The following is a 26,221-nucleotide window of genomic DNA, read 5'->3' as shown; positions in this document are numbered from 1 at the left end:
TAAACTCTTCCTCACCTCACTTTGAAAATCATCTTCCTTGGTAGATGTTCCCCTACTGAACTGGCTTGCTTTAACATTTCCCATCTGTCCCACTACTGCTTTGGGTTTGCCCCACCTTTCAACACCAGACTAGGCTAAACCTTCCTAAATCATACTCACAAAGCTCCTCACCAAAATATTTGTTCCTCTTCCAGTTCAGCTCTTACCCTTCTCTCATGTACACGTGCAGAATGCTTTCACTTCTGCTCGCTGCACTATACAAGAGGCATAACTGCACTGTAAAGTGTGCATATCTTTAGTTAGATTATGAAGACACACAGTCCTCTTTTATTGTCATTTAGTAATGTATGCATTAAGAAATGATACAATATTTCCTCCGGTATGATATCACAAACCACAGGGCAGACCAAGACTGAAAAAAACTAACAAAACCACATAATTATAACATATAGTTACAACAGTGCAACAATACCATAACTTGCTGAAGAAGTCCATGAGCACAGTAAAAGTTCAAAGTCTCTCAAATGCCCCACATCTCACACAGACGGAGAGGAGGAGGAAAAACCCGACCACGGTCCAACTCTGAGTCATCCGAAAACTTCGAGCTCTGATCAGCTCTCCGATACTGAGTACTGAGCGCCATCTCTATCTGAACGATTCGACCGCCTTCTCGGTAGCCAAAAGCAGGCAAGGCCGGGGATTTTGAGGCCTTCCTTCCGAAAGATTCCCGACTACGCAGTAACGACAGCAGTGAACGAGTGTTTCAGAAATTTTTCCAGATGTTCCTCTGTGCTTTCATGTCAGTCTCCATCAAATCAGAATTGTCCACGGCCCCTATTTAACAGATACGATATCATTTTTCATCGGAGGGCTGCGCACGCACAGCGCGCTGCTCTCTCTCTTCCCGCCGATAGATTGGATTAAGTTATGAAGAGAGACTGACGAGACCAGGATTGAATAGGCAAGGCCAAGGGAAGACAAGATTGAGGTGCTCAAAATTACATGGCATACATATTGTTATGTAGGAAACACTTCTTCTGCATAGCATCAGTGGAGAAAGAGATTTATAGTGAATCTGAGAAAGATTTTTCTTAATCCAGACCCAATATATGCTCAGTAAGTGTTCGGAGGTGGAGCCAGCCAGGAATTTCAAAGTTTAAAAGGGAAATACAGTGGCAAAAGTTCTTTTTCAGTTTAAAGTTGCTCTGCACTCTCCTTAAGTCATTGGAGGCAGAACCAACCCCCATCAACAAAAATAAAAGAGAGCTGATTTAGTGGAACAGCCAGATTTTGGGAGTGACTGTGTTTGAGCTGTGAGTGCAGTGCACTGTTTGATTACAAGTGTGAGGCTTTGATTCATGAGGCTTCAGTGAGCAGACAGGGGTTAGTTTGGAAAGTTCTGTCACATTAATAGGATGGAGATTTTTTTGAAGAGTGACGTAGGTGATTTATGAGGGTAGAGTTGTGAATGTGGTCTACATGGATTTTAGTTGGGTATTTGACATGGTAAGCTAATCCAAGACTGGGATGTACAGGATCCACAGTGACTCAGCAGTTTGGATTTCAAATTGGCTTATCTATAAAAGATAGAGTGCAGTAGTTTGGGAAAGTAGCCGCGCATGTTAATAGGGTGGTAAAGAAGATATATGGCATGTTTGTCCTTAACCGCTGAGGCATTGGCTTGAAGAGTCAGGATGTTACCTTGCAGCTTTCTAAAATTCTGGTGGACCTGCATCTGGTGTATTGCATTCAATTCTGCTCACCCCATTTTAGAAAAGATGTGGAGTTTTTGGAGAGGATGCTGAAGATGTTTACCTGGATCAGAAGAGAGGTTGGGTAAACTTAGGTTCTTTTCTCTAGAGCAGCAGAGACTGAGTGAAGACCTGATAGAAGTTTAAGATTCTGAGGGACATATAGAGAGAGCCACCATCTTTTCCCAGTTCTGAAAAGTCTGATACGGGAGGGAATGAGTTTAAGGTTAGAGAGAAGGAGTTTAAAGTACCACATTCAAAGATGATGTGTGGGGCAAGTTGTTTTTATTTGTTTTTTTTTTATACATGAATGTGCTGCCAATGTCGGTAGTGAAGACGAAAATGATAGAAGCCCGAAACAGGCTCTCAGGTAGGCACAAGAATATGCAGGGAGAGAGTTCTAAACTGGAAAAAGGCCAAATTTGATGAAATGAGAAAGGATCGAAAAAGCGTCGATTGGGACAGGTTGTTCTCTCGCAAGGATGTGATTGGTAAGTGGGAGGCCTTCAAAGGAAAAATTTTGAGAGTGCAGAGTTTGTATGTTCCTGTCAGGATTAAAGGCAAAGTGAATAGGAATAAGGAACCTTGGTTCTCGAGGAATATTGGAACTCTGATAAAGAAGAGAGAGATGTGTGACATGTATAGGAAACAGGGAGCAAATAAGGTGCTTGAGGAGTATAAAAAGTGCAAAAAAATACTTAAGAAAAAAATCAGGAGGGCTAAAAAAAGACATGAGGTTGCTTTGGCAGTCAAGGTGAAGGATAATCCAAAGAGCTTCTACAGGTATATTAAGAGCAAAAGGATAATAAGGGATAAAATTGGTCCTCTTGAAGATCAGAGTGGTCGGCTATATATGGAACCAAAAGAAATGGGGGAGATCTTAAATGGGTTTTTTGTGTCTGTATTTACTAAGGAAACTGACATGGAGTCAATGGAAATAAGGCAAACAAGTAGTGAGGTCATGGAACCTATACAGATTGAAGAGGAGGAGGTGCTTGCTATCTTGGGGCAAATCAGAGTAGATAAATCCCCAGGACCTGATAGGGTATTCCCTCTGACCTTGAAGAGTACTAGTGTTGAAATTGCAGGGGCCCTGGCAGATATATTTAAAATGTCGGTATCTATGGGTGAGGTGCGGAGGATTGGAGGATAGCTCATATTATTCCGTTGTTTAAAAAAGGCTCTAAAAGTAACCTGGGAAATTATAGGCTGGTAAACTTGACGTCAGTAGTAGGTAAATTATTGGAAGGAGTACTAAGAGATAGGATATGCAAGTATTTAGATAGACAGGGACTTATTAGGGAGAGTCAACATGGCTTTGTGTGTGGTAAGTCATGTTTAACAAATCTATTGGAGTTTTTCCAAGGAGGTTACCAGGAAAGTGGATGAAGGGAAGGCAGTGGGTGTTGTCTATGTGGAGTTCAGTAAGACCTTTGACAAGGTCCCGCAGGGGAGGTTAGTTAGAAAGATTCAGTCGCTAGGTATACAGGTGTCCCCCGCTTTTCCAATGTTCGCTTTACGAAACCTCACTGTTACGAAAGACCTACATTAGTTATCTATTTTCGCTAACAGAAGGAGTTTTCACTGTTACAAGAAAAAGCAGCGCACGATAAAAATCAGCACACAATAAAAGGCGGCGCGCGCCCCAAGTAGCTGGTCTCCCCCGGATTCAGAACGGCATTCTCACCGGCATTGCTTAAACACGTGCCTGTGAGCAGCCGTCTGCAAGATGAGTTCTAAGGTATTGGAAAAGCCTAAAAGAGCTCGTAAGGGTGTTACACTTAAGCGTTTCGATAGTGGTGAACGAAGTAAGGACAAAGTGAGTTTGGCTTGTGGAAGATGATGTTGAAGAGGTTTTGGAATCCCATGACCAAGAACTGATAGATGAAGAGCCGATGCAATTGGAAGAGGAAAGGATAACAATCAAAACCAAATTCAGTAGCGAAAGTGAAGTCGTCCAGGAACTAAACGTGAAGCAACTACATGAGATTTTCACTGCAATGATAAAGTACGACTTTAATTTTGAAAGGGTACATCGGTTTAGGGCATACAGTACTTGCAAGATGGTTTGAGTGCTTACAAAGAACTGTATGACAGAAAAATGTGCGAGGCTCAGCAGTCAAGCAAGACTTCCACATCAGCCACAGCAGACGACGAACCTTGACCTTCGACATTAAGGCGGGCAGTCATAGGAGAAGATGACCTGCCTGCCCTAATGGAAACAGACAACGATGGGATGACACCCCAGTATCTCACCACCCCAAACCCTGGGCCGCGGACAGATACCGATCCGCGAAGAATGCAGCAGTAGCTGGGAGGCACACAGCACATCTTTAAGAAAAAAGCCGAAATAAACATGCTAATTAATTAGGTGCCGCCCGGCACGTAAATGTCGGCCCAGATCAGAGGTGATTGCCGATTGCGTCACCTCTGATCTGGGCCGACAACTACGTGCCGAGTGGCACCTAATTAATTAGCATGTTTATTTCGGCTTTTTTCTTAAAGATGTGTCGTGTGCCTCCCGGCCACCACTGTACCCCTGCATGCTTCACAGATCGGCATCGGGTCGCTGCCCGGAGGGTGGGGGTCACTGCACCACCCAAACTCTGACGACTCAGTCTAACACACCATCATCAGTGTGCTCGGCAAGCTGTCTTCCCGATTCCCGTAAGTGATACTACACTGCACATACATTATTTCTACTTTATATAGGCTGTGTATTTTTATGTGTTATTTGATATGATTTGGCAGCTTCATAGCTTAAAGGTTACTGGAGAGAGTGTTTTTGCCAACAGTGCTTGCGTGAGATTTTCGCTATGGAGAACAGTGCCGGCAATGATTGTGGAAAAGTATTTCTACTTTATACAGGCTGTGTATTTATCATATCATTCCTGCTTTTACTATATGTTATTGTTATTTTAGGTTTTATGTGTTATTTGGCACGATTTGGTAGGTTATTTTTGGGTCTGTGAACGCTCACAAAATTTTCCCAATAAATAAATGGTAATTGCTTCTTTGCTTTACGACATTCCGGCTTAAGAACCATTTCATAGGAGCGCTCTACCTTCGGATGGCGGGGGAAACCTGTACATGGAGAGGTAGTAAATTGGATTAGACATTGGCTCAATGGGAGAAGCCAGAGAGTGGTAGTGGAGGATTGCTTCTCTGAGTGGAGGCCTGTGACCAGTGGTGTACTACAGGGATCAGTGTTGGGTCCATTGTTATTTGTCATCTATATCAATGATCTGGATGATAATGTGGTAAGTTGGATCAGTAAATTTGCTAATGATACAAAGATTGGAGGTGTAGTGGACAGTGAGGAAGATTTTCAAAGCTTGCAGAGGAATTTGGACCAGCTGGAAAAATGGGCTGAAAAATGGCAGATGGAGTTTAATACAGACAAGTGTGAGGTATTGCATTTTGGAAGGACAAACCAAGGTAGAACATACAAGGTAAATGGTAGGGCACTGAGAAGTGCAGTAGAACAGAGGGATCTGGGAATACAGATACAAAATTCTCTAAAAAGTGGCGTCACAGGTAGATAGGCTCATAAAGAGAGCTTTTGGTACATCAGCCTTTATAAATCAAAGTATTGAGTATAAGAGTTGGAATGTTAAGGTGAGGTTGTATAAGGCATTGGTGAGGCCGAATTTGGAGTATTGTGTGCAGTTTTGGTCACCAAATTACAGGAAGGATACTGATAAGGTTGAAAGAGTGCAGAGAAGGTTTACAAGGATGTTGCCGGGACTTGAGAAACTGAGTTACAGAGAAGGGTTGAATAGGTTGGGACTTTATTCCCTGGAGCATAGAAGAATGAGGGGAGATTTGATAGAGGTACATCAGAGGTATATAGAGGTATATAAAATTATGATGGGTATAGATAGAGTGAATGCAAGCAGGCTTTTTCCACTGAGGCTAGGGGAGAAAAAAACCAGAGGACATGGGTTAAGGGTGAAGGGGGAAAAGTTTAAAGGGAACATTGGGGGGGCTTCTTCACACAGAGAGTGGTGGGAGTGTGGAATGAGATGCCAGATGAAGTGGTAAATGTGGGCTCACTTTTAATATTTAAGAAAAACTTGGACTGGTACATGGATGAGAGGTGTATGGAAGGATATGGTCCAGGTGCAGGTCACTGGGACTTGGCAGAAAAATGGTTCGGCACAGCCAAGAAGGGCCAAAAGGCCTGTTTCTGTGCTGTAATGTTTGATGGTTCTATGGATATGGACCTGTGTAGACAGAATGGACTATGCAGGGAGTGAGGGATATGGACCTGCGCAGACAGAATGGACAATGAGGGAGTGAGGGATATGGACGTGTGTAGATAGAATGGACTAATTTAGTATGCTTTTAGATGTTTAAAAAGTTCACCCCTTGAGAGAAGACCATGGACAATGTACAAGCAAATGTGATCAGCAATAAACACCGTGGACTCACTGGTCCATCTCTGTGCTATTTGACCATCTGACTCCAGAATGTGTGTTGCATTTTTTTGGAGATAAACTGGTGTTGTCAGAGAGAAGCCAGAAGTGGAAGAGTTGATTCTGACCGAAGATCTGCAACAGTCCCAGGGCTTGGGGAATTCATAGAAGGCAATTAGGTTAATAAATGGGAGCATGGAGAGGGAGAGAAAGTGGCCTGCAGCAGCGTAGGGTAGATTGGGGATGCAGGTCAGAGGGTTGGTGAGCCAGAGAATTGTGGAAATCAGTTTCAATAAAGGAAATTATCACCCTTCCCAAATTTATCAGAGCTCAGTTCAAAACTGGTTTCACATTTCAGAAGAATGCTTTGTGCATTTCATTAAAAATTCATCTAATTAGCAATGGGAATACACAATTAAGAACACAGATGGGTTAAGGAGTACTCTTGGAGCTTTTGGCCTTACCTGTACACACTGATTGTTACTGTCTGCAATCATGACCTTCCCATTGGCAGATGTGGCCACTCCCTGCAAATTGGTAAACTCTCCTTTATTTCTTCCCTTTGTTCCTGTAGGGAAAACAAAGCTTTATTTGGTAAGATAAATGAGACATTATGAAACAAATCCTCTTGCAATGAAATCCAATTAAATCTTTGCCTTCCTGACTGCTTGCTGCACTTGAACATACACATTTAGCACAATACCCATGTCCTTTTGCATGCCCCTTTTCCCAATCTATCATGACTCAGAAATGTCTCTCTGCTTTTAGAATCAAAGTGGATAACCTCACATTCATCAACAACCACCAACCATTTGTTCACTCATCCAACTCGTCTACATGACATTCAAAGAGATTTTATAAGCATTTTAAAGAGGAGAATAGTCAGGGCCTTTGTAAAATCAAATGGACCACTTTCTGTGGAGCTGCAGAAGATAGCCGAGGTCCTCAGTGAATATTTCTACTGTTCTTTTACTGTGCAGAAGGCCATGGAGACTATGGACCTTGAGAGGTCTTGGGGTTGTTACGTACCCCGTAACTGGATTGCCAAACCAGCAGAAATGGATCACTCAGTTGGAGTCTGGATTACTAGAACTAAGGAAGTTTTATTAAAGAAACAAGCAACACAGTAATCGAAAGGATAATAAATGCAACAGTTCAGCAATGATAAACACACATGTGCACAGAATCAAGCTCTATCGTTGTCTAGGGGTAAATGACCAATTTCAAAGTGACGCAAAGTTCAGTCCAATTTAGTTCAGTTCGCAGTAATCCTTGCCATGGCGATGGACAATGTGGGGGGGGAGGGAGAGAGAGAACAAGAACGAATGATCATTCAAAACGTCTTCCACACACAGACCTGCGATATTGCTCACAAGCAGCTTTTGGGCGAGTCCTTTGTGATGTCACCTGAGGTCACCGACTGTGACCCCTCCTCCAGATGCGGTCGATCCTCTGCAGTGAACCCGGCACCCAAGCAAGGGCGGACACACACCGGATTCCCGCTGATGGTACCTTTCCACCCTATGTGTTTAAGGCTTGGTTCCGCCACCAGCCTTCCAAAACGACTCCTGCCGACTTGCGGGGGGGGGGGGGGGCACTGCTTCCAGGGTCTCGTTACCTCGTGGTGTCGTGTGTGTCCTGCCTTAGCGAACCTGTCCCTTTTTATCCCCCTGCTGGGGTATCGCCTGTCCATCACTTCAAACAGTTCAGGGTTCAAAAGGGGAGCCGCTTTAGACAGCTCTCTCTCCCGTCCCTTCATTACACGTCTCCAGATCGCCTGTCCATCACTTCAAACAGTTCAGGGTTCAAAGGGGGAGCCGATCTTGACAATACCCAGACTGATGGCTCCTTCATTAACACCTCCAAATGCTGCTTCATTGTGTGCCTCATCTCTCCCTCCCCTGAGGACAGGTGGCAGACCAACTGCTGATGTCACTGGTGCTAGCCCAGGCCAGCAAACATCTTAATTTATGTGTATTCTCGTCACAGGGTACAGTCCATATTACAGTGAAAAAAAAAGTACTGGACATCTTGAAACATATGAAAATAGACAGACCTTAGGGCTTACTTGGGTATATCCATAAACACCAGAAAGCTAATGAAAAAATTCAGGAGCCGTGCCTGCATCACTGCTAGTGATGGGTGAAGTGCTGGAAGACTAAAGGGTGGTTAATGTTGTGTGGATAAGGTGGATGATCTTGTTGCACTTTTACAGATTGTCAGATATGATGTTGTGGCCATCACTGCATCGTGGCTGAAGGATGGTTGTATTGGAAGCCGAATGTCAAAGGTTACACGTTGTATCAGAGGGGTAGGAAGGTAGGAGAGGATTTGGCATGGCTCTGCTGGTAAAGAATGGCATCAAATCAGTAGAAAGATGTGGCACAGGATCGGAAGATGCTGAATCCTTGTGGGTGGAGTTAAGAAACTGCAAGTGTGAAAGGATCCTGATGGCAGTTATATGCAGGCCTCCCAACAGTAGATTACAACGGGAAAGGAGTGTCAAAAGGTGTGTGCCACCACCAAGCACTTCTTAGTCTGCCCCCCACCCCCACTTCCTGCTTTCTGAGGGATCACTCTCTATGCGACTCCCTTGTCCATTCGCCCCTCCTGGCACAGATACTTACAAGTGGAACAAGTGCTACACCTGCCACAGCACCACCTCCCTCACCACAGAGAGTGATGAGTGTCAGAGATTGGCTCTTTACAGAGAGTAACGATTGTCAGAGATTGGTTGTTTCCACAGTGAGTGACGGGTGTAAGAGATTGGTTCTTTACAGAGAGAGTGACGTGTGTCAGAGATTGGGTCTTTACACAGAGAGTAACGAGTGTCAGAGGTTGGTTCTTTACACAGAGAGTGACGAGTGTCGAGATTGGGTCGTTACACAGAGAGTGATGAGTGTCAGAGTTTGATTCTTTACAGAGAGTGATGTGTGTCTGAGATTGGTTCCTTATACAGAGGATGACAAATGTCAGAGATTGGTTCTTTACACAGAGAGTGACGGATGTCAGAGATTGGCTCTTTACAGACAGTAACGATTGTCAGAGATTGGCTCTTTACAGACAGTAACGATTGTCAGAGATTGGTTGTTGCACAGTGAGTGACGGGTGTAAGAGATTGGTTCATTACAGAGAGTGATGGGTGCCAGAGATTGGTTCTTTGCACAGAGAGTGACGACTGTCAAAGATTGGTTATTTACAGAGAGTGACAAGTGTCAATAATTGGTTCTTTTCAGAGAGTGTTGAGTGTCAGAGATTGGTTCTTTACACAGAGAATGACGTGTGTCAGAGATTGGGTCTTTACACAGAGAGTGACGAGTGTCGAGATTGGTTCTTTACAGAGAGTGATGTGTGTCTGAGATTGGTTCCTTACACAGAGGATGACAAATGTCAGAGATTGGTTGTTTACACAGAGAGTGACGAGTGTCAGAGATTGGTTGTTTACACAGATAGTGACAGTTGTCAGATATTGGCTCATTATACAGAGAGTGATGTCTGTCAGAGATTGGTTCCTTACACAGAGAGTGACGTGTGTCAGAGATTGATTGTTTGCACAGAGAGCGACAACTGTCAGAGATTGGTACTTTACAGAGAGTTACTGTTGTCAGAGATTGGTTCTTTACACAGCGAGTGACGACTGTCAGTGGTTGGCTCTTTACAGAGAGTGACGAGTGTCAGAGATTGGTTCTTTACAGAGAGTGTCGAGTGTCGAGATTGGTTCCTTACACAGAGAATGACGAATGTCACAGATTGGTTCTTTACACAGAGAATGACGAGTGTCAGAGATTGGTTGTTTACACAGGTAGTGACAGTTGTCAGGTATTGGTTCCTTATACAGAGAGTGACGTCTGTCAGAGATTGATTGTTTGCACAGAGAGTGACAACTGTCAGAGGTTGGCTCTTTACAGAGAGTGGTCCTTTACACAGAGAGTAACAGGTGTCAGAGATTGGTTCTTTATACAGAGAGTGACATGTGTCTGAGATTGTTTTTTTTTACAGAGAGTGATGTGTGTTGCAGACTGTTTCTCTGCATAGAGTGATGAATGCCAGAGGTGGTGGTGGAGCCAGATACATCAGGGTCATTTCAGAGATTCTAAGATAGGCAGATGAATAATAGAAAGAAGGAAGTTTATGTAGGAGGGATAGGTTGGATTGATCTTAGAGTAGATTAAGAGGTTGGTACTAATCATGGGCTGAAGGACACGCTCTATGCTGTAATGTTCTGCGTTCTCTGTTCTAGTAGTGCAGTACATGTTGTTTATTTGAACTCAAGAAAGGCTTTCAGCAAAGTCCCACATGGTAGGCTGGTCTAAAAGTTTCGGTTCATGAAGTCCAAGGAAAGTAGGTTGGTTCAAGATTGGCTCAGAAGTAGGAAGGTGTGGGTCATAGTTGAAGGTCATTTCTTGGAATTGAGTCGTGTGTCAATTCCAAGGCTTGGCCTTGGGACCTTTGTTATTTGTTCATTATATAAATGATTTGCTTGCCAATGCTCAGACATGTGAAGTAAGTTTGCAGAGGACACAAAATTAGGTTTTGCTATTGTTAAGTGAATCAGGTCAAAGGGGGATCTTGATGAGTCAGGGAAGTGGGCAAGGAGTGGCAAATGGAGTTCAATACAGGTAAGTGAGGTGAAAGTCAAACCAGAGTGAGAACTAATAGGGCACTTAGGAGTGTAATAGAATGGAAAAACCTAGCAGTACAAATACATAGCTCGTTGAAACTTGATAGAAGGTTCTTGGGAAATTGAAAGTTCTGAAGTTAAGTCACCTGGACCAGATGGTGTACACCCCAGGGTTCTGAAGGATGTGGCTGTAGAGATCCTGAAGACATTAGTAATGATCTTTCAAGAATCACTAGATTCTGGAATGGTTTCAGAAGACTGGAAAATTACAAATATCACTCCACTCTTCAAGAAAGAAGAAAGGCAGAAGAAAGGAAACTCTCGGCCAGTTAGTCTGACCTCAGTGGTTGGGAAGATGTTGGACTTGATTATTAAGGATGAGGTCTCAGATACTTGGAGCTACATGATAAAATAGGCTGCAGTAAGTTTGGTTTCCTCAAGGGAAGATCTTACCTAACAAATCTGTTGGAATTCTTTGAAGAAATAACAAGCAGGATAGACAAAGGAAATCGGTTGATGTTGTGTACTTGGATTTTCAGAAGGCCTTCAACAAGGTGCCACATGAGGCTACTTAATAAGCTACAAGCCCATTGTATTACAGGAAAGACTCTAGTGTGGATAAAGTAGTGGCTGATCGGCAGGAGGCAAAAAATGGGAATAAAGGGAACCTTTTCTGGTTGGCTGCTGACTAGTTGTGTTCTAGAACATAGAAAACCCTCAACACAATACAGGTTTTCCCCGCTATCCGGAAGTAGAGTATTCCTATGAAATCTTTCGTAAGCCGAAATGGCGTAAAGCGAAGAAGCAAATACCATTAATTTATATGGGAAAAATTTTTGAGCGTTCTCAGACCCAAAAAATAACTGACCAAATCATACCAAATAGCACATAAAACCTAATACTAACATATAGTAAAAGCAGGAATGATATGATAATTACACAGCCTATATAAAGTAGAAATAATGTATGTACAATGTAGTTTCACTTACCAGAATCAGGAAGATTTAGCAAAAACCGATTTGTAGAAAAAAATTGGCACATACACGCATGCGCACACACCTGCCCGCGAAAGGCTTCATGGTCATGGTAGTCTTTCTTGGGGTACACACAAGTTTAAAGCAGGTGCCTTTTCTCGCAAAAGCAAAAATCCTCTTCGGATTTCTTTTGGTTAGTGAAAACAGGTACTAATGTAGGTCTTTCGTAAAAGCGAAGTGGCATGAAGCAAATTTTCGTAAAGTGGGGGACACCTGTACAGGCCCTTCGACCAACGATGTTGTGCTGAACATGTACTTACTTTAGCAATTACCTAGGGTTACCCATAGTCCTCTATTCTTCTAAGCTCCATGTACCTGTCCAGGAGTCTCTTCAAAGACGCTTTTGTATCCACCTCCACCATCATTGCCAGCAGCCCATTCCACATACTCGCCACTCTCTGTGCAAAAAAACTTACCCCTGACATCTCCTCTGTACCTACTTCCAAGCACCTTAAAACTTTACCCCCTTGCATTAGCCTTTTCAGCCCTGGGAAAAAGCCTCTGATTCTCCACACAATCAACGCCTCTTATCATTTTATACACCTCTCATCCTGCACAACTCCAAGCAGAAAAGGCTGAGTTCACTCAACCGATTCTCATAAGGCATGCTCCCCAATCCAGGCAACATCCTTGTAAATCTCCTCTGCGCCCTTTCTATAGTTTCCACATCCTTTCTGTACTGAGGTGACCAGAACTGTGCACAGCTGTATCATTACCTCTCGGCTCTTAAACTCAGTTCCACGTTTGATAAAGGCCAACCGTGCCTTCTTAACCAGAGTCAATCTGTGCAGCAGCTTTGAGTGTCTTATGGACTCAGACCCCAAGATCCCTCTGATCCTCCACACTGCCAAGAGTCTTACCATTAAAACTATATTCTGCCATCGTACTTGACCTACCAAAATGAACCACCTTCTACAGGGGTCTGTGTCAGGACTGATCGTTTTTACGTTATATGTCAATGATTTGATTGATGGAATTGATGGCTTTGTTGCAATGTTTGCAGATGATATGAAGGTAAGTGGAGGGGCAGGTTGTTTTGAGGAAGTAAGCTACAGAAGGACAAAGACAGATTCAGAGAATGGGCAAAGAAATGGCAGATTGAATACACTGTTGGGAAGTGTATGGTCAGGCACTTTGGTAGAAGAAATTAAAGGGTTTACTTTTCTAAATAAAGAGAAAAATACAAAAAAATGAGGTGCAAAAGGACTTTGGAGTCATTGTACAGGATTCCCTAAATGTTAATTTGCAGGCTGGATCAGTAGTGAGGAAGGCAAATGCAATGCTAGCATTCATTTCAAGAGCACTAAATATAAAAGCAAGGATGTAATGATGAGTCTTTATAAAACACTGGTGAGGCCTTATTTGGAATATTATGAGTAGTTTTAGGTCCCTTATCTTAAAAAGGATATGCTAAACTACAGAGTGTTCAAAGAAAGGTCATGAAAATAATTCCATAATTGAATGGCTTCTTATATGAGGAGACTGTGATGGCTCTGGGCCTGTATTCACTAGAATTCATAAGAATGAATCGTGACCTGATTGAAACCTATTGAATGGTGAAAGGCCTTGATAGAGTGGATGTGGAGAGGAGGTTTCCTAAGGTGGGAGAGTCTAAGACCAGAGGACACAACCTTAGAATAGAGGGAATCCTTTTAGAACAGAGATGAGGGGGAATTCCTTTAGCCAGAGGATGGTGAATCTTTGGCACAAGCAGCTATGGAGGCCAATTCTTTATGTATTTGAGGCAAGGTTGATAGATTCTTGACCAGTCAGGGCATGAAGGGATATGGGGAGAAGGTAGGATACTGGGGCTGAGAGGAAAATTGGATCAGCCATGATGAAACGGCAGAACAGGCTCGATAGACCAAATGGCCTAATTGTGCTCCTCTATCTTATAGTCTTATGGAAAACAGCGTCACAGGGAGACAGTGGTGAGAAAAGGCACTGAACATGGGAGCTGGGCCGTTAAGTTGATGTACAAGTTTTTGGTGCGACTGTGCAGCTTTGGTCACTGGTATAAGAGAGATGAGGTCAAACTGGAAAGAATGCAGAGAAGAGAAGCTGCCAGGATTAGGGGGCTTGAGTTGTAGGAAAATGTTGGGTAGGCTGGTACTCTCCTTGGAATGAGGATGAATTTTCAAAGATTTAAAATTACGTGAGGCATAGATAAGGTGGACGCTATTTCATTTCTGCCCCAGGGTAATGCAGTCCAAAACTAGGGGCATAGGTTTAGGGTGAGAGGGGAAAGATCTTAAAGGGTGATACAGTTGTAAAACACAGAAATGGGCCTTTGGCACATCTAGTTCATGCCACACTATTACTATGCCTGGTCCTGTTGACTGGCACCTGGACCATAGCCCTCCATACCTCTCCCATTCATGTACACTACTGTGTAACAACCCTAGACGCATTTAGAAAAAATATGTAAAGCAAAGACGCTTTCAAATTAATGAAAAGTTTCTAAATATCAAATAATTTACTAAAAAGAGCAGTAAACAGTAAAAAACTAAATCAAATTAATATTTGGTATGAGCAACCTTTGCCTTTAAAACTGCATCAGTTCTCTTGGGTACACTGTTGTGCTGTTTTTCATATGAAAATCGGCTGGTAAGTTGTTCCAAGCATCGCAGGGGAGTAACACAGTTCTGCACACTTCGGCTGTCGAGTTTGTTTCTGTCTCTCAAGATAATTCCTGACAGCCTCAATGATGTTGAGGTCAGGGCTCTGAGGAGGCCTGCTGCAGAACTCCTCATTCTTTTTGCTGAAGATGGCTCTTCATGATCTTGCTAGTGTGTTTGGGTCATTGGAGAATGAAGTTGGGACTGATCAGACACCTCCTTGATGGTACTGTATGATTGATGAGAATCTGTTTGTACTTCTCAGCATTGAAGATTCCATTAATTCTGACCAGATCACCAACTCAATTTGCAAAAATGCAGCCCCACACTTGCAGAGACATTTTCATTGTACTTCACAACTAGCAGCAGACACTCAGCCATGTAGTGCTCTCCAGCTCTTCTATGGACAAACTTTCAAAGTTTGACTCATCAGTTCAGAGCACTTACTACTATTGTTCAGCACCCCAGTCCCTACGTTTCTGTGCATAGGTGGTTTGGTTTCCACTTTTTGGCAGCAACTTTTCATGAAGACCATTTCGGACAAGAACACTCCGGCCTGTAGAGGGGTGTACTTGTGTTCCAGTGGTTTCTGCGAGTTCAGAGCTGATAGCAGTGCCAGACTTCTTCCAATTTAGAAGTGACATCAGCTCTCATCTCGTGCACTCAGTTTCTGTGGCCAACCAATGCATACCAGGTCCTCAACCTTGCCCACTTCTTTGTAGCTCTTCAGAAGAGTTAGAACCATAGAACATTACAGCTCAGAAACAGGCCTTTTGGCCCTTCTTGGCTGTGCCGAACCATTTTTCTGCCTAGTCCCACTGACCTGCACTTGGACCATATCCCTCCACACACCTCTCATCCATGTACCTGTCCAAGTTTTTCTTAAATGTTAAAAGTGAGCCCGAATTTACCACTTCATCTGGCAGCACATTCCACACTCCCACCACTCTCTGTGTGAAGAAGCCCTCCGTAATGTTCCCTTTAAACTTTTCCTCCTTCACCCTTAACCCATGTCCTCTGGTTTTTTTCTCCCCTAGCCTCAGTGGAAAAAGCCTGCTTGCATTCACTCTATCTATACCCATCATAATTTTATATACCTCTATCAAATCTCCCCTCATTCCTCTACGCTCCAGGGAATAAAGTCCCAACCTATTCAACCTTTCTCTGTAACTCAGTTTCTCAAGTCCCGACAACATCCTTGTAAACCTTCTCTGCACTCTTTCAAACTTATCAATACCCTTCCTGTAATTTGATGACCAAAACTGCACTCAATACTCCAAATTTGGCCTCACCAGCACCTTATACAACCTCACCATAACATTCCAACTCTTATACTCAATACTTTGATTTATAAAGGCCGATGTACCAAAAGCTCTCTTTGCGAGCCTATCTACCTGTGACGCCACTTTTAGAGAATTTTGTATCTGTATTCCCAGATCCCTCTGTTCTACTGCACTCCTCAGTGCCCTACCTTGTACATTCTACCTTGGTTTGTCCTTCCAAAGTGCAATACCTCACACTTGCCTGTATTAAACTCCATCTGCCATTTTTCAGCCCATTTTTCCAGCAGGTCCAAATCCCTCTTCAAGCTTTGAAAACCTTCCTCATTGTCCACTACACCTCCAATCTTTGTATCATCAGCAAATTTGCTGATCCAATTTACCACATTATCATCCAGATCATTGATACAGATGGCAAATAACAATGGACCCAGCACTGATCCCTGTGGCACACCACTAGTCACAGGCCTCCACTCAGAGAAGCAATCCTACACTACCACTCTCTGGCTTCTTACAATGTCTAATCCAATTTACTACCTCTCCGTGTATACCTAGCGACTGAATCTTCCTAACTAACCTCCCATGTGGGACCTTGTCAAAGGCCTTACTGAAGTCCATGTAGACAACATCCACTGCCTTCCCTTCATCCACTTTCGTGGTAACCTCCTCGAAAAACTCCGACAGATTTGTCAAACATGACCTACCATGCACAAAGCCATGTTGACTCTCCCTAATAAGTCCCTGTCTATCCAAATACTTGTAGATCCTTAGCACTCCTTCCAATAATTTACCTACTACCGACGTCAAACTTACAGGCCTATAATTTCCTGGATTACTTTTAGAGCCTTTTTTAAATGACGGAACAACATGAGCTATCCTCCAATTCTCCGGCACCTCACCCGTAGATACCGACATTTTAAATACATCTGCCAGGGCCCCTGCAATTTCAACACTAGTACTCTTCAAGGTCCGAGGGAACACCCTGTCAGGTCCTGGGGATTTATCTACTCTGATTTGCCCCAAGATAGCAACACCTCCTCCTCTTCAATCTGTATAGGTTCCATGACCTCACTACTTGTTTGCCTTATTTCCATAGACTCCATACCAGTTTCCTTAGTAAATACAGACACAGAAAACCCATTTAAGATCTCCCCCATTTCTTTTGATTCCATACATAGCCGACCACTCTGATCTTCAAGAGGACCAATTTTATCCCTTATTATCCTCTTGTTCTTAATATACCTGCAGAAGCTCTTTGGATTATCCTTCACCTTGACTGCCAAAGCAACCTCATTTCTTCTTTTAGCCCTCCTGATTTCTTTCTTAAGTTTTTTTTTTGCACTTTTTATACTCCTCAAGCACCTTATTTGCTCCCTGTTTCCTATACATGTCATACGTGATCCCAATTTCCCTTGGGATCAATAAAGTATTATCTATCTATCTATCTACATCTCTCTCTTCTTCTTGATCAGAGTTCCAATATCCCTTGAGAACCAAGGTTCCTTACTCTTTGCCTTTAATCCTGACAGGAACATACAAACTCCGCACTCTCAAAATTTCTCCTTTGAAGGCCTCCCACTTACCAATTACATCCTTGCCTGAACACTGCTGTAACATTTTCCCTGACTAGCAACGCCACCCCCCACCCTTCAGTCCTCTACCTCTACCACGTCTGAAACATTGGAACCCTGAAATATTAAGCTGCCAGTCCTGCCCCTCCTGTAGCCAAGTTTCACTAATGGCTATAATGTCGTAATTCCATGTGCCAATCCATGTCCTCAGCTTGTCAGCCTTCCCCACAATACTCCTTGCATTGAAATAGACACACCTCAGAAAATTATTACCACCACACACAACCCTTCTGTTTGTGACTTTGTATGAACTTTTACCATCATTGATTTTCATCCCCACTCCACTATCTGCTCTGGCACTCTGGTTCCCATCCCCCTGCAAATCTAGTTTAAACCCTCTCCAATAGCACTAACAAACCTCCCTATGTTAGATGTGTTGGAACAGCGTATCTTGAAACTCCAGTCAGCTGCAAAATTTCTGCTTGGGAGAGACCTTGCTGATGTGGGATGACCACCTTGTGTCTTGTTCCTCTGCTCATTCTTGCCCTTGTGTAAGAATTGATGAATTGCAGGTTAAACTGTCACATCTGCCACACCTTCACCTTTTAGTTTGGTTGTCCTTCACTAATTTTGATTCCTTCTACACCTGTTTCTGTTTCAGTTGATCAGTTTTAGTTGGACCAAGTGCTAGAAATTGGGTCCAGCTGGGTGGGCACAGTGTTGTGTCAAATGGTCTGTATCTGTGAGGTATTTATTGCACAACTCTATGGATAGGCTAGGACTTACCCACTGCTCCCCTAGAGCACAAGTGATCTTATGGTGGTTTATAAAAACCATGAGCAATGTAGAGAAGGTGAATAGTCACAGCCTTCTTCCCCGAGATTGAATGCGTGGCTAAGGAGTTGGTGCAGGGAGCAGGGTTTTAGATTTTTGGATCATTGGGATCTCTTCTGGGGAAGGTGGGACCTGCACAGATTGGATGGGTTGCACCTGAACCCGAGGGAGAGCAATATCCTTGCAGGTAGCTTTGCTAGCATGGTTTGGGAGGGTTTAAACTAATTTGCAAGGGGGATGGGACCCAGAGCGATAGAGCAGTGAAAGAAGTGCATGGAGTAAAGCCAGATCTAACATATAGAGAGGCTTTGAGGAAAGAGAAGCAGAATAAACGGTGTCAAGGTAGTAAGGCAGAAGGGCTGAAGTGTGTGTACCTCAAGGCAAAAACCATCAGGAACAAAGGTGATGAACTGAGAGCTTGGATACATACATGGAATTATGATGTAGTGGCCATTACAGAGACTTGGCTGGAACCAGGGCAGGAATGGATTCTCAATATTCCTGGATTTCAATGCTTTAAAAGGGATGGGGGAGTGAGGAGGGGTGGCATTACTGGTCAGGGATACTATTACAGCTACAGAAAGGGTAAGTAATGTCGCAGGATCCTCTTTTGAGTCAGTTTGGGCGGAAGTCAGGTACAGGAAAGGAACAGTTACTCTATTGGGGGTATTCTATAGGCCTCCTGGTAGCAGCAGAGATACAGAGGAGCAGATTGGGAGGCAGATTTTGGAAAGGCGCAAAAATAACAGGGTTGTTATCATGGGTGACTTTAACTTCCCTAATATTGATTGGCACCTAATTAGTTCCAATGGTTTAGACGGGGCAGTGTTTGTTAAGTGTGTCCAAGACGGATTCCTGTCACGGTATGTGGACAGACGGACTAGGGGGAATGCTTTACTAGATCTAGTACTAGGTAATGAACCAGGTCAGGTCACAGATCTCTCAGTGGGTGAGCATCTAGGGGACAGTGACCACCGCTCCCTGGCCTTTAGCATTATTATGAAAAAGGATAGAATCAGAGAGGACAGGAAAATTTTTAATTGGGGAAGAGCAAATTATGAGGCTATAAGGTTAGAACTTGCGGGTGTGAATTGGGGTGATGTTTTTGCAGGGAAATGTACCATGGACATGTGATCGATGTTTCGAGATCTCTTGCAGGATGTTAGAGATAAATTTGTCCCGGTGTGGAAGATAAAGACTGGTAGGGTGAAGGAACCATGGGTGACAAGTGAGGTGGAAAATCTAGTCAGGTGGAAGAAGGCAGCATTCATGAGGTTTAGGAAGCAAGCATCAGATGGGTCTATTGAGGAATATAGGGAAGCAAGAAAGGAGCTTAAGAACAGGCTGGGAAGAGCAAGAAGGGGGCATGAGAAGGCCTTGGTGAGTAGGGTAAAGGAAAACCCCAAGGCATTCTTCAATTATGTGAAGAACAAAAGGATGACAGGACTGAAGGTAGGAGCGATTAGAGATAAAGGTGGGAAGATGTGCCTGGAGGCTGTGGAAGTGAGCGAGGTCCTCAATGAATACTTCTCTTCGGTATTCACCAATGAGAGGGAACTTGATGATGGTGAGGACAATATGAGTGAGGTTGATGTTCTGGAACATGTTGATATTAAGGGAGAGGAGGTGTTGGAGTTGTCAAAATACATTAGGACGGATAAGTCCTCGAGGCCTGACGGTTTCAGTCGAAGCAAGCAGCTGAGAAGAAGGGAGTGAAGAAATTGGGTGCAAAAAGTCTTTTTTCTTTTTAAGCACTGCTCGGGGAGAAGGGTCTGCACTGCGCAGATGCATGACGTAGCACGCCAAAGTTTAAAAAGAGAAATTTTCAACGGTTCTTGTTTCAGTCGAAGCAAGCAGCTGAGAAGAAGGGAGTGAAGAAATCGGGTGCAAAAAGTCTTTTTTTTTAAACACTGCTCGGGGAGAAGGGTCTGCACTGCGCAGGTGTGTGACATAAAACGCCAAGGTTTAAAAATAGACCACCATATACAGTGGGCAGCGTTGTGAGCGGGCAGCAGAGTGGGATGGCTTTCGCTCAACAGGCTTCGGCGAGAACAGGCAGAGGCCAGGGTAGGTTCCAGTAAGTTTTTTGTCCAGTTTGTTTAGAGTAGAGAGAATGCCAGGCAGGATGTTGGAATGCTCCTCTTGCAGGATGTCTGAAGTCAGGGCTCCGGTGTCCCTGACAACGACACCTGCAAGAAGTGCATCCAGCTGCAGCTCCTAACAAAACGCGTTAGGGAACTGGAGCAGGAGCTGGATGACCTCTGGATCATTCGGTAGAATGAGGAGAATATAGATAGTAGCTACAGGGAGGTAGTTACTCCAAAGGAGCAGAGCACAGGAAATTGGGTCACTTTCAGGCGAGGGAAGAGGAAAGGGCAGGCAGAGCAGGGTTCCCCTGTGGCCATTCCCCTCAACAACTGTACCGCATTGGATACTATTGGGGGGGGGGATGACTTACTCGGGACAAGCTGCAGCAGCCAGATCTTTGGCACTGAGTTTGGTTCTGCAGTGCAGAAGGGAGGGTGGAAAAAGAGGAGAGCAGTAGTGATAGGGGACTCGATAGTTAGAGGTACATATAGGAGGTTCTGTGGTCGTGACAGAGAATCCAGGATGGTTTGTTGCCTCCCGGGTGCCAGGATCAAGGATGTCTCTGATCACTTGCATGACATTCAAGTGGGAGGGTAATCAGCCAGATGTCGTGGTGCACATCGGTACCAATGACATAGCAAGGAAGAGTGAGGAGGTCCTGGAGAGTGAGCATAGGGAGCTTGGTAGGAAGCTGAAAAGCAGGACTTCGAGGGAGGTAATCTCAGGATTGCTACCTGTGCTACGTGCCAGTGAGGGTAAGAATAGGATGCTCTGGAGGATGAACAAGTGGCTGAAGAACTGGTGTAGGGGGCAGGGTTTCAGATTTCAGGATCATTGGGAACTCTTCTGGGGCAGGTGGACATGTACAAGAGAGACGGGTTACACTTGAACTACAAGGGGAACCAATATCCTTTCAGGGAGGTTTGTTAGTGCTACTGGGGAGGCTTTAAACTAGATTTGCAGGGGAATGGGAACCAGAATGCCAGAGCTGACAGTGGGGCTGGGGTGAAAATAAATGATGTTAACAGTTCAAGCAAAGCCGCAAATAGTAAGGTTTTGAGTGGTGGTAAAAATCTTCTGAGGTGTATATATTTCAATGCTAGGAGTATTGCGGGGAAGGCAGACGAGTTGAGTGTGTGGATTGACACGTGGAATTATGACATTATAGCAATTAGTGAAACTTGGCTACAGGAGGGGCAGGACTGGCAGCTTAATATTTCAGGGTTCCAATGTTTCAGATGTGATAGAGGCAGAGGAATGAAAGGTAGGTGAGTAGCATTGCTTGTCAGGGAAAATGTTACAGCAGTGCTCAGGCAGGACAGATTAGAGGGCTTGTCTACTAAGTCCTTCTGGGTGGAGCTGAGAAACAGGAAAGGTATGGCCACATTAGTGGGGTTGTATTATAGACCACCCAATAGTCAGCGAGAATTTGAGGAGCAAATCTGCAGAGAGATAGCAGGAACTGCAGGAAACATAAAGTTGTGGTGGTAGGGGATTTTAATTTTCCACATATTAATTGGGACTCCCACACTGTTCAGGGTCTAGATGGTTTAGAGTTTGTAAAATGTGTTCAGGAAAGTTTTCTAAATCAATATATAGAGGTACCAACTAGAGGGGATGCAATATTGGATCTCCTGTTAGGAAACGAGTTAGGACAAGTAACAGAAGTGTGTGCAGGGGAGCACTTTGATTCCAGTGATCATAACACCATTAGTTTCAACATGATCATGGACAAGGATAGATCTGGACATAGGGTTGAGGTTCTGAATTGGAAGAAGGCCAAATTTGAAGAAATGAGAAAGGATCTAAAAAGCATGGATTGGGACAGGTTGCTCTCTCGCAAGGATGTGATCGGTAAGTGGGAAGCCTTCAAAGGAGAAATTTTGAGAGTGCAGAGCTTGTATGTTCCTGTCAGGACTAAAGGCAAAGTGAATAGGAATAAGGAACCTTGGTTCTCAAGAGATATTGCAACTCTGATAAAGAAGAAGAGAGAGTTGTATGACATATATAGGAAACAGGGAGTAAATAAGGTGCTTGAGGAGTATAAAAAGTGCAAGAAAATATTTAAGAAGGAAAACAGGAGGGATAAAAGAAGACATGAGGTTGCCTTAGGAGTCAAAGTGAAGGATAATCCAAAGAGCTTTTACAGGTATATTAAGAGTAAAAGGATTGTAAGGGATAAAATTGGTCCTCTTGAAGATCAGAGTGGTCGGCTCTGTGCGGAACCAAAAGAAATGGGGGAGATCTTAAGAGGGTTTTTTGTGTCTGTATTTGCTAAGGAAACTGGCACCAAGTCTATGGAATTAAGGAAAACAAGTAGTGAGATCATGGAAACTGTACAGATTGAAAAGGAGGAGGTGCTTGCTATCTTGAAGCAAATTAAAGTGGATAAATCCCCAGGACCTGACAGGGTTTTTCCCTCGACCTTGAAGGAGACTAGTGCTGAAACTGCAGGGGCCCTGGCAGATATATTTAAAATTCAGTGTCTACGGGTGAGGTGCCGGAGGATTGGAGAATGACTCATGTTGTTCCGTTGTTTAAAAAAGGATCGAAAAGTAATCCAGGAAATTATAGGCCGGTAAGTTTGACGTCAGCAGTGGGTAAGTTATTGGAGGGAGTACTAAGAGACAGAATCTACAAGCAGTTGGATGGACAGGGACTTATTAGGGAGGGTCAACATGGCTTTGTGCATGGTAGGTCATGTTTGACCAATCTATTGGAGTTTTTCGAGGAGGTTAGCAGGAAAGTGCATGAAGGGAAGGCAGTGGATGTTGTCTTCATGGTCTTCAGTAAGGCCTCTGACAAGGTCCCGCATGGGAGGTTAGTTAGGAAAATTCAGTTGCTAGGTATACATGGAGAGGTGGTAAATTGGATTAGACATTGGCTCAATGGAAGAAGCCAAAGAGTGGTAGTTGAGAATTGCTTCTCAAAGTGGAGACCTGTGACTAGTGGTGTGCCACAGGGATCAGTGCTGGGTCCATTGATATTTGTCATCTATATCAATGATCGGGATGATAATGTGGTAAATTGGATCAGCAAATTTGCTGATGATACAAAGATTGGAGCTGTAGTGGACAGTAAGGAAGGTTTTCAAAGCTTGCAGAGGGACTTGGACCAGCTGGAAAAATGGGCTGAGAAATGGCAGATGGAGTTTAATACAGATAAGTGTGAGGTATTGCACTTTGGAAGGACAAACCAAGGTAGAACATACAGGGTAAATGGTAAGGCACTGAGGAGTGCAGTAGAACAGAGGGATCTGGGAATACAGATACAAAATTCCCTAAAAGTGGCGTCACAGGTAGATCGGGTCGTAAAGAGAGCTTTTGGTACACTGGCCTTTATTAATCAAAGTATTGTGTTTAAGAGCTGGAATGTTATGATGAGGTTGTATAAGGCATTGGTGAGGCCGAATCTCCAGTATTGTGTTCAGTTTTGGTCATCAAATTACAGGAAGGGTATTGATAAGTTTGAAAGAGTGCAGAGAAGGTTTACAAGGATGTTGTCGGGACTTGAGAAACTGAGTTACAGAGAAAGGTTGAATAGGTTGGGACTTTATTCCCTGGAGCGTAGAGGAATGAGGGGAGATTTGATAGAGGTATATAAAATTATGATGGGTATAGATAGAGTGAATGCAAGCAGGCTTTTTCCACTGAGGCAAGGGGAGAAAAAAACCAGAGGACATAGGTTAAGGGTGAGGGGGGAAAAGTTTAAAGGGAACATTAGGGGGCACATCTTCACTGAGAGAGTGGTGGGAGTGTGGAATGAGCTGCCAGACGAGGTGGTAAATGCGGGTTCTTTTTTAACATTTAAGAATAAATTGGACAGATATATGGATGGGAGGTGTATGGAGGGATATGGTCCGTGTGCAGGTCAGTGGGACTAGGCAGAAAATGGTTCGGCACAGCCAAGAAGGGCCAAAAGGCCTGTTTCTGTGCTGTACTTTTTCTACGGTTTCTATGGAATATTCCCCAGGCTGCTCCACAAGGCGAAGAATGAGATTGCTGAGCCTCTGGCTAGGATCTTTATGTCCTCGTTGTCCACAGGCATCGTACCGGAGGATGGGAGGGAGGCGAATGTTGTCCCCTTGTCAAAAAAAGGTAGTAGGGATAGTCCGGGTAATTATAGACCAGTGAGCCTTACGTCCGTGGTGGGAAAGCTGTTGGAAAAGATTCTTAGAGATAGGATCTATGGGCATTTAGAGAATCATGGTCTGATCAGGGACAGTCAGCATGGCTTTGTGTACGGCAGATCGTGTCTAACAAGCCTGATAGAGTTCTTTGAGGAGGTGACCAGGCATACAGATGAGGGTAGTGCAGTGGATGTGATCTATATGGATTTCAGTAAGGCATTTGACAAGGTTCCACACAGTAGGCTTATTTAGAAAGTCAGAAGGCATGGGATCCAGGGAAGTTTGGCCAGCTGGATTCAGAATTGGCTTGCCTGCACAAAGTTACAAAGGTTGGTGGTGTTGTAGATAGTGTACAGGATTGTCAGAGATTGCAGAGAGACATTGATAGGATGCAGAAGTGGGCTGAGAAGTGGCAGATGGAGTTCAACCCAGAGAAGTGTGAGGTGGTACACTTTGGAAGGACAAACTCCAAGGCAGAGTACAAAGTAAATAGCAGGATACTCGGTAGTGTGGAGGAGCAGAGGGATCTGGGGGTACATGTCCACAGATACCTGAAAGTTGCCTCACAGGTGGATAGGGTAGTTAAGAAAGCTTATGGGGTGTCAGCTTTCATAAGTCGAGGGATAGTGTTTAAGAGTCGCGATCTAATGATGCAGCTATATAAAACTCTGGTTAGGCCACAATTGGTGTACTGTGCCCAGTTCTCGTCGCCTCACTATAGGAAGGATGTGGAAGCTTTGGAAAGGGTACAGAGGAGACTTACCAGGATGCTGCCTGGTTTAGAGAGTATGCGTTATGATCAGAGATTAAGGGAGCTAGATCTTTACTCTTTGGAGAGGAGGAGGATGATGAGAGGAGACATGATACAGGATAGAGAGGAGACAGGTACAAAATAATAAGAGGAATAGATAGAGTGGATAGCCAGCACCTCTTCCCCAGGGCACCTCTGCTCAATAGAAGAGAACATGGCTTTAAGTTAAGGGGTGGGAGGTTCAAGGGGGATATTAGAGGAAGGTTTTTTACTCAGAGAGTGGTTGGTGCGTGGAATGCACTGCCTGAGTCACTGGTGGAGGCAGATACACTTGTGAAGTTTAAGAGACTACCAGACAGGTATATGGAGGAGTTTAAGGGGGGGGGGTTATATGGGAGGCAGGGTTTGAGAGTCGGCACAACATTGTGGGCCGAAGGGCCTGTAATGTGCTGTACTATTCTATGAGATAGGGGAGTCTAAAACAAGAGACTTGAGCGGAAATAAGGTTTAAAAAGGGCCAAGGGTCAAGTTGTCCCTACAGAGGATAGAAGCTACATAGAATGAGTTACCACAATTAGTAGATGCAGGTAGAATTACAACATTTAAAAGACATCAGTACAAAAGGTTTTGAGGGATATGTGCCAAAAGCAGGCAAATGGGACTAGATTGGGTGGGCAACTCAGCCAGCATGAATATCTTGAGTCATAGGGCCTGTTTTGTTCCTCATAATTTTATATATATTACATCTAGGTCTCCCCTCAGATTATTTAGAGAAAAGAAACTGTCTCCAACCTCCCATTTCAGTTAGAAGTCTATAATCTAGTCAATATCCCAGTGAACTTCTCCTGCACGCCTCTCCAAAGCCTCCACATCCTTACTGTAATGTAATAACTAGAACTGCATGTAATACACCCTATCCTCGTTATACGCGTCTTCAGACAATGAGGATTCAGTTATGCGAGGAACCTATTTCTACCAACTTCTTATATGCATCCAAAACTCACAGTTTTGCGAGGAGCACTGCTTTCCCGCCAATACAATTCACGTGCGCATGCCTCACACTCTCACTCCCGCCAGTCTCACATTCATTTTGGCAGCGTGTGGATGTGCGATCTTGCGCTCTTAA

The 26,221-nt window shown here is 43.9% G+C and overlaps 1 protein-coding gene across 4 annotated transcripts in view; it reads right to left on the bottom strand.

Moving 5' to 3' along the window:
- The window catches only part of trim2a (tripartite motif containing 2a), a 258,355-nt gene that overhangs the window by 104,578 nt on the left and 127,556 nt on the right, over positions 1-26,221 (bottom strand). For all 4 annotated transcript variants that reach the window (XM_063046246.1, XM_063046249.1, XM_063046250.1 and 1 more), the window contains exon 7: positions 6,634-6,737. In XM_063046246.1, coding sequence (XP_062902316.1) covers positions 6,634-6,737 — 104 coding nt within the window. The remainder of the gene's footprint in view (positions 1-6,633; positions 6,738-26,221) is intronic.

This window comes from Mobula hypostoma, chromosome 4, assembly GCF_963921235.1.
Source record: "Mobula hypostoma chromosome 4, sMobHyp1.1, whole genome shotgun sequence".
Taxonomy (NCBI): domain Eukaryota; kingdom Metazoa; phylum Chordata; class Chondrichthyes; order Myliobatiformes; family Myliobatidae; genus Mobula; species Mobula hypostoma.
Note: the sequence above shows the minus strand (reverse complement) of the source record. Positions and strands in the feature narration are given on the sequence as shown.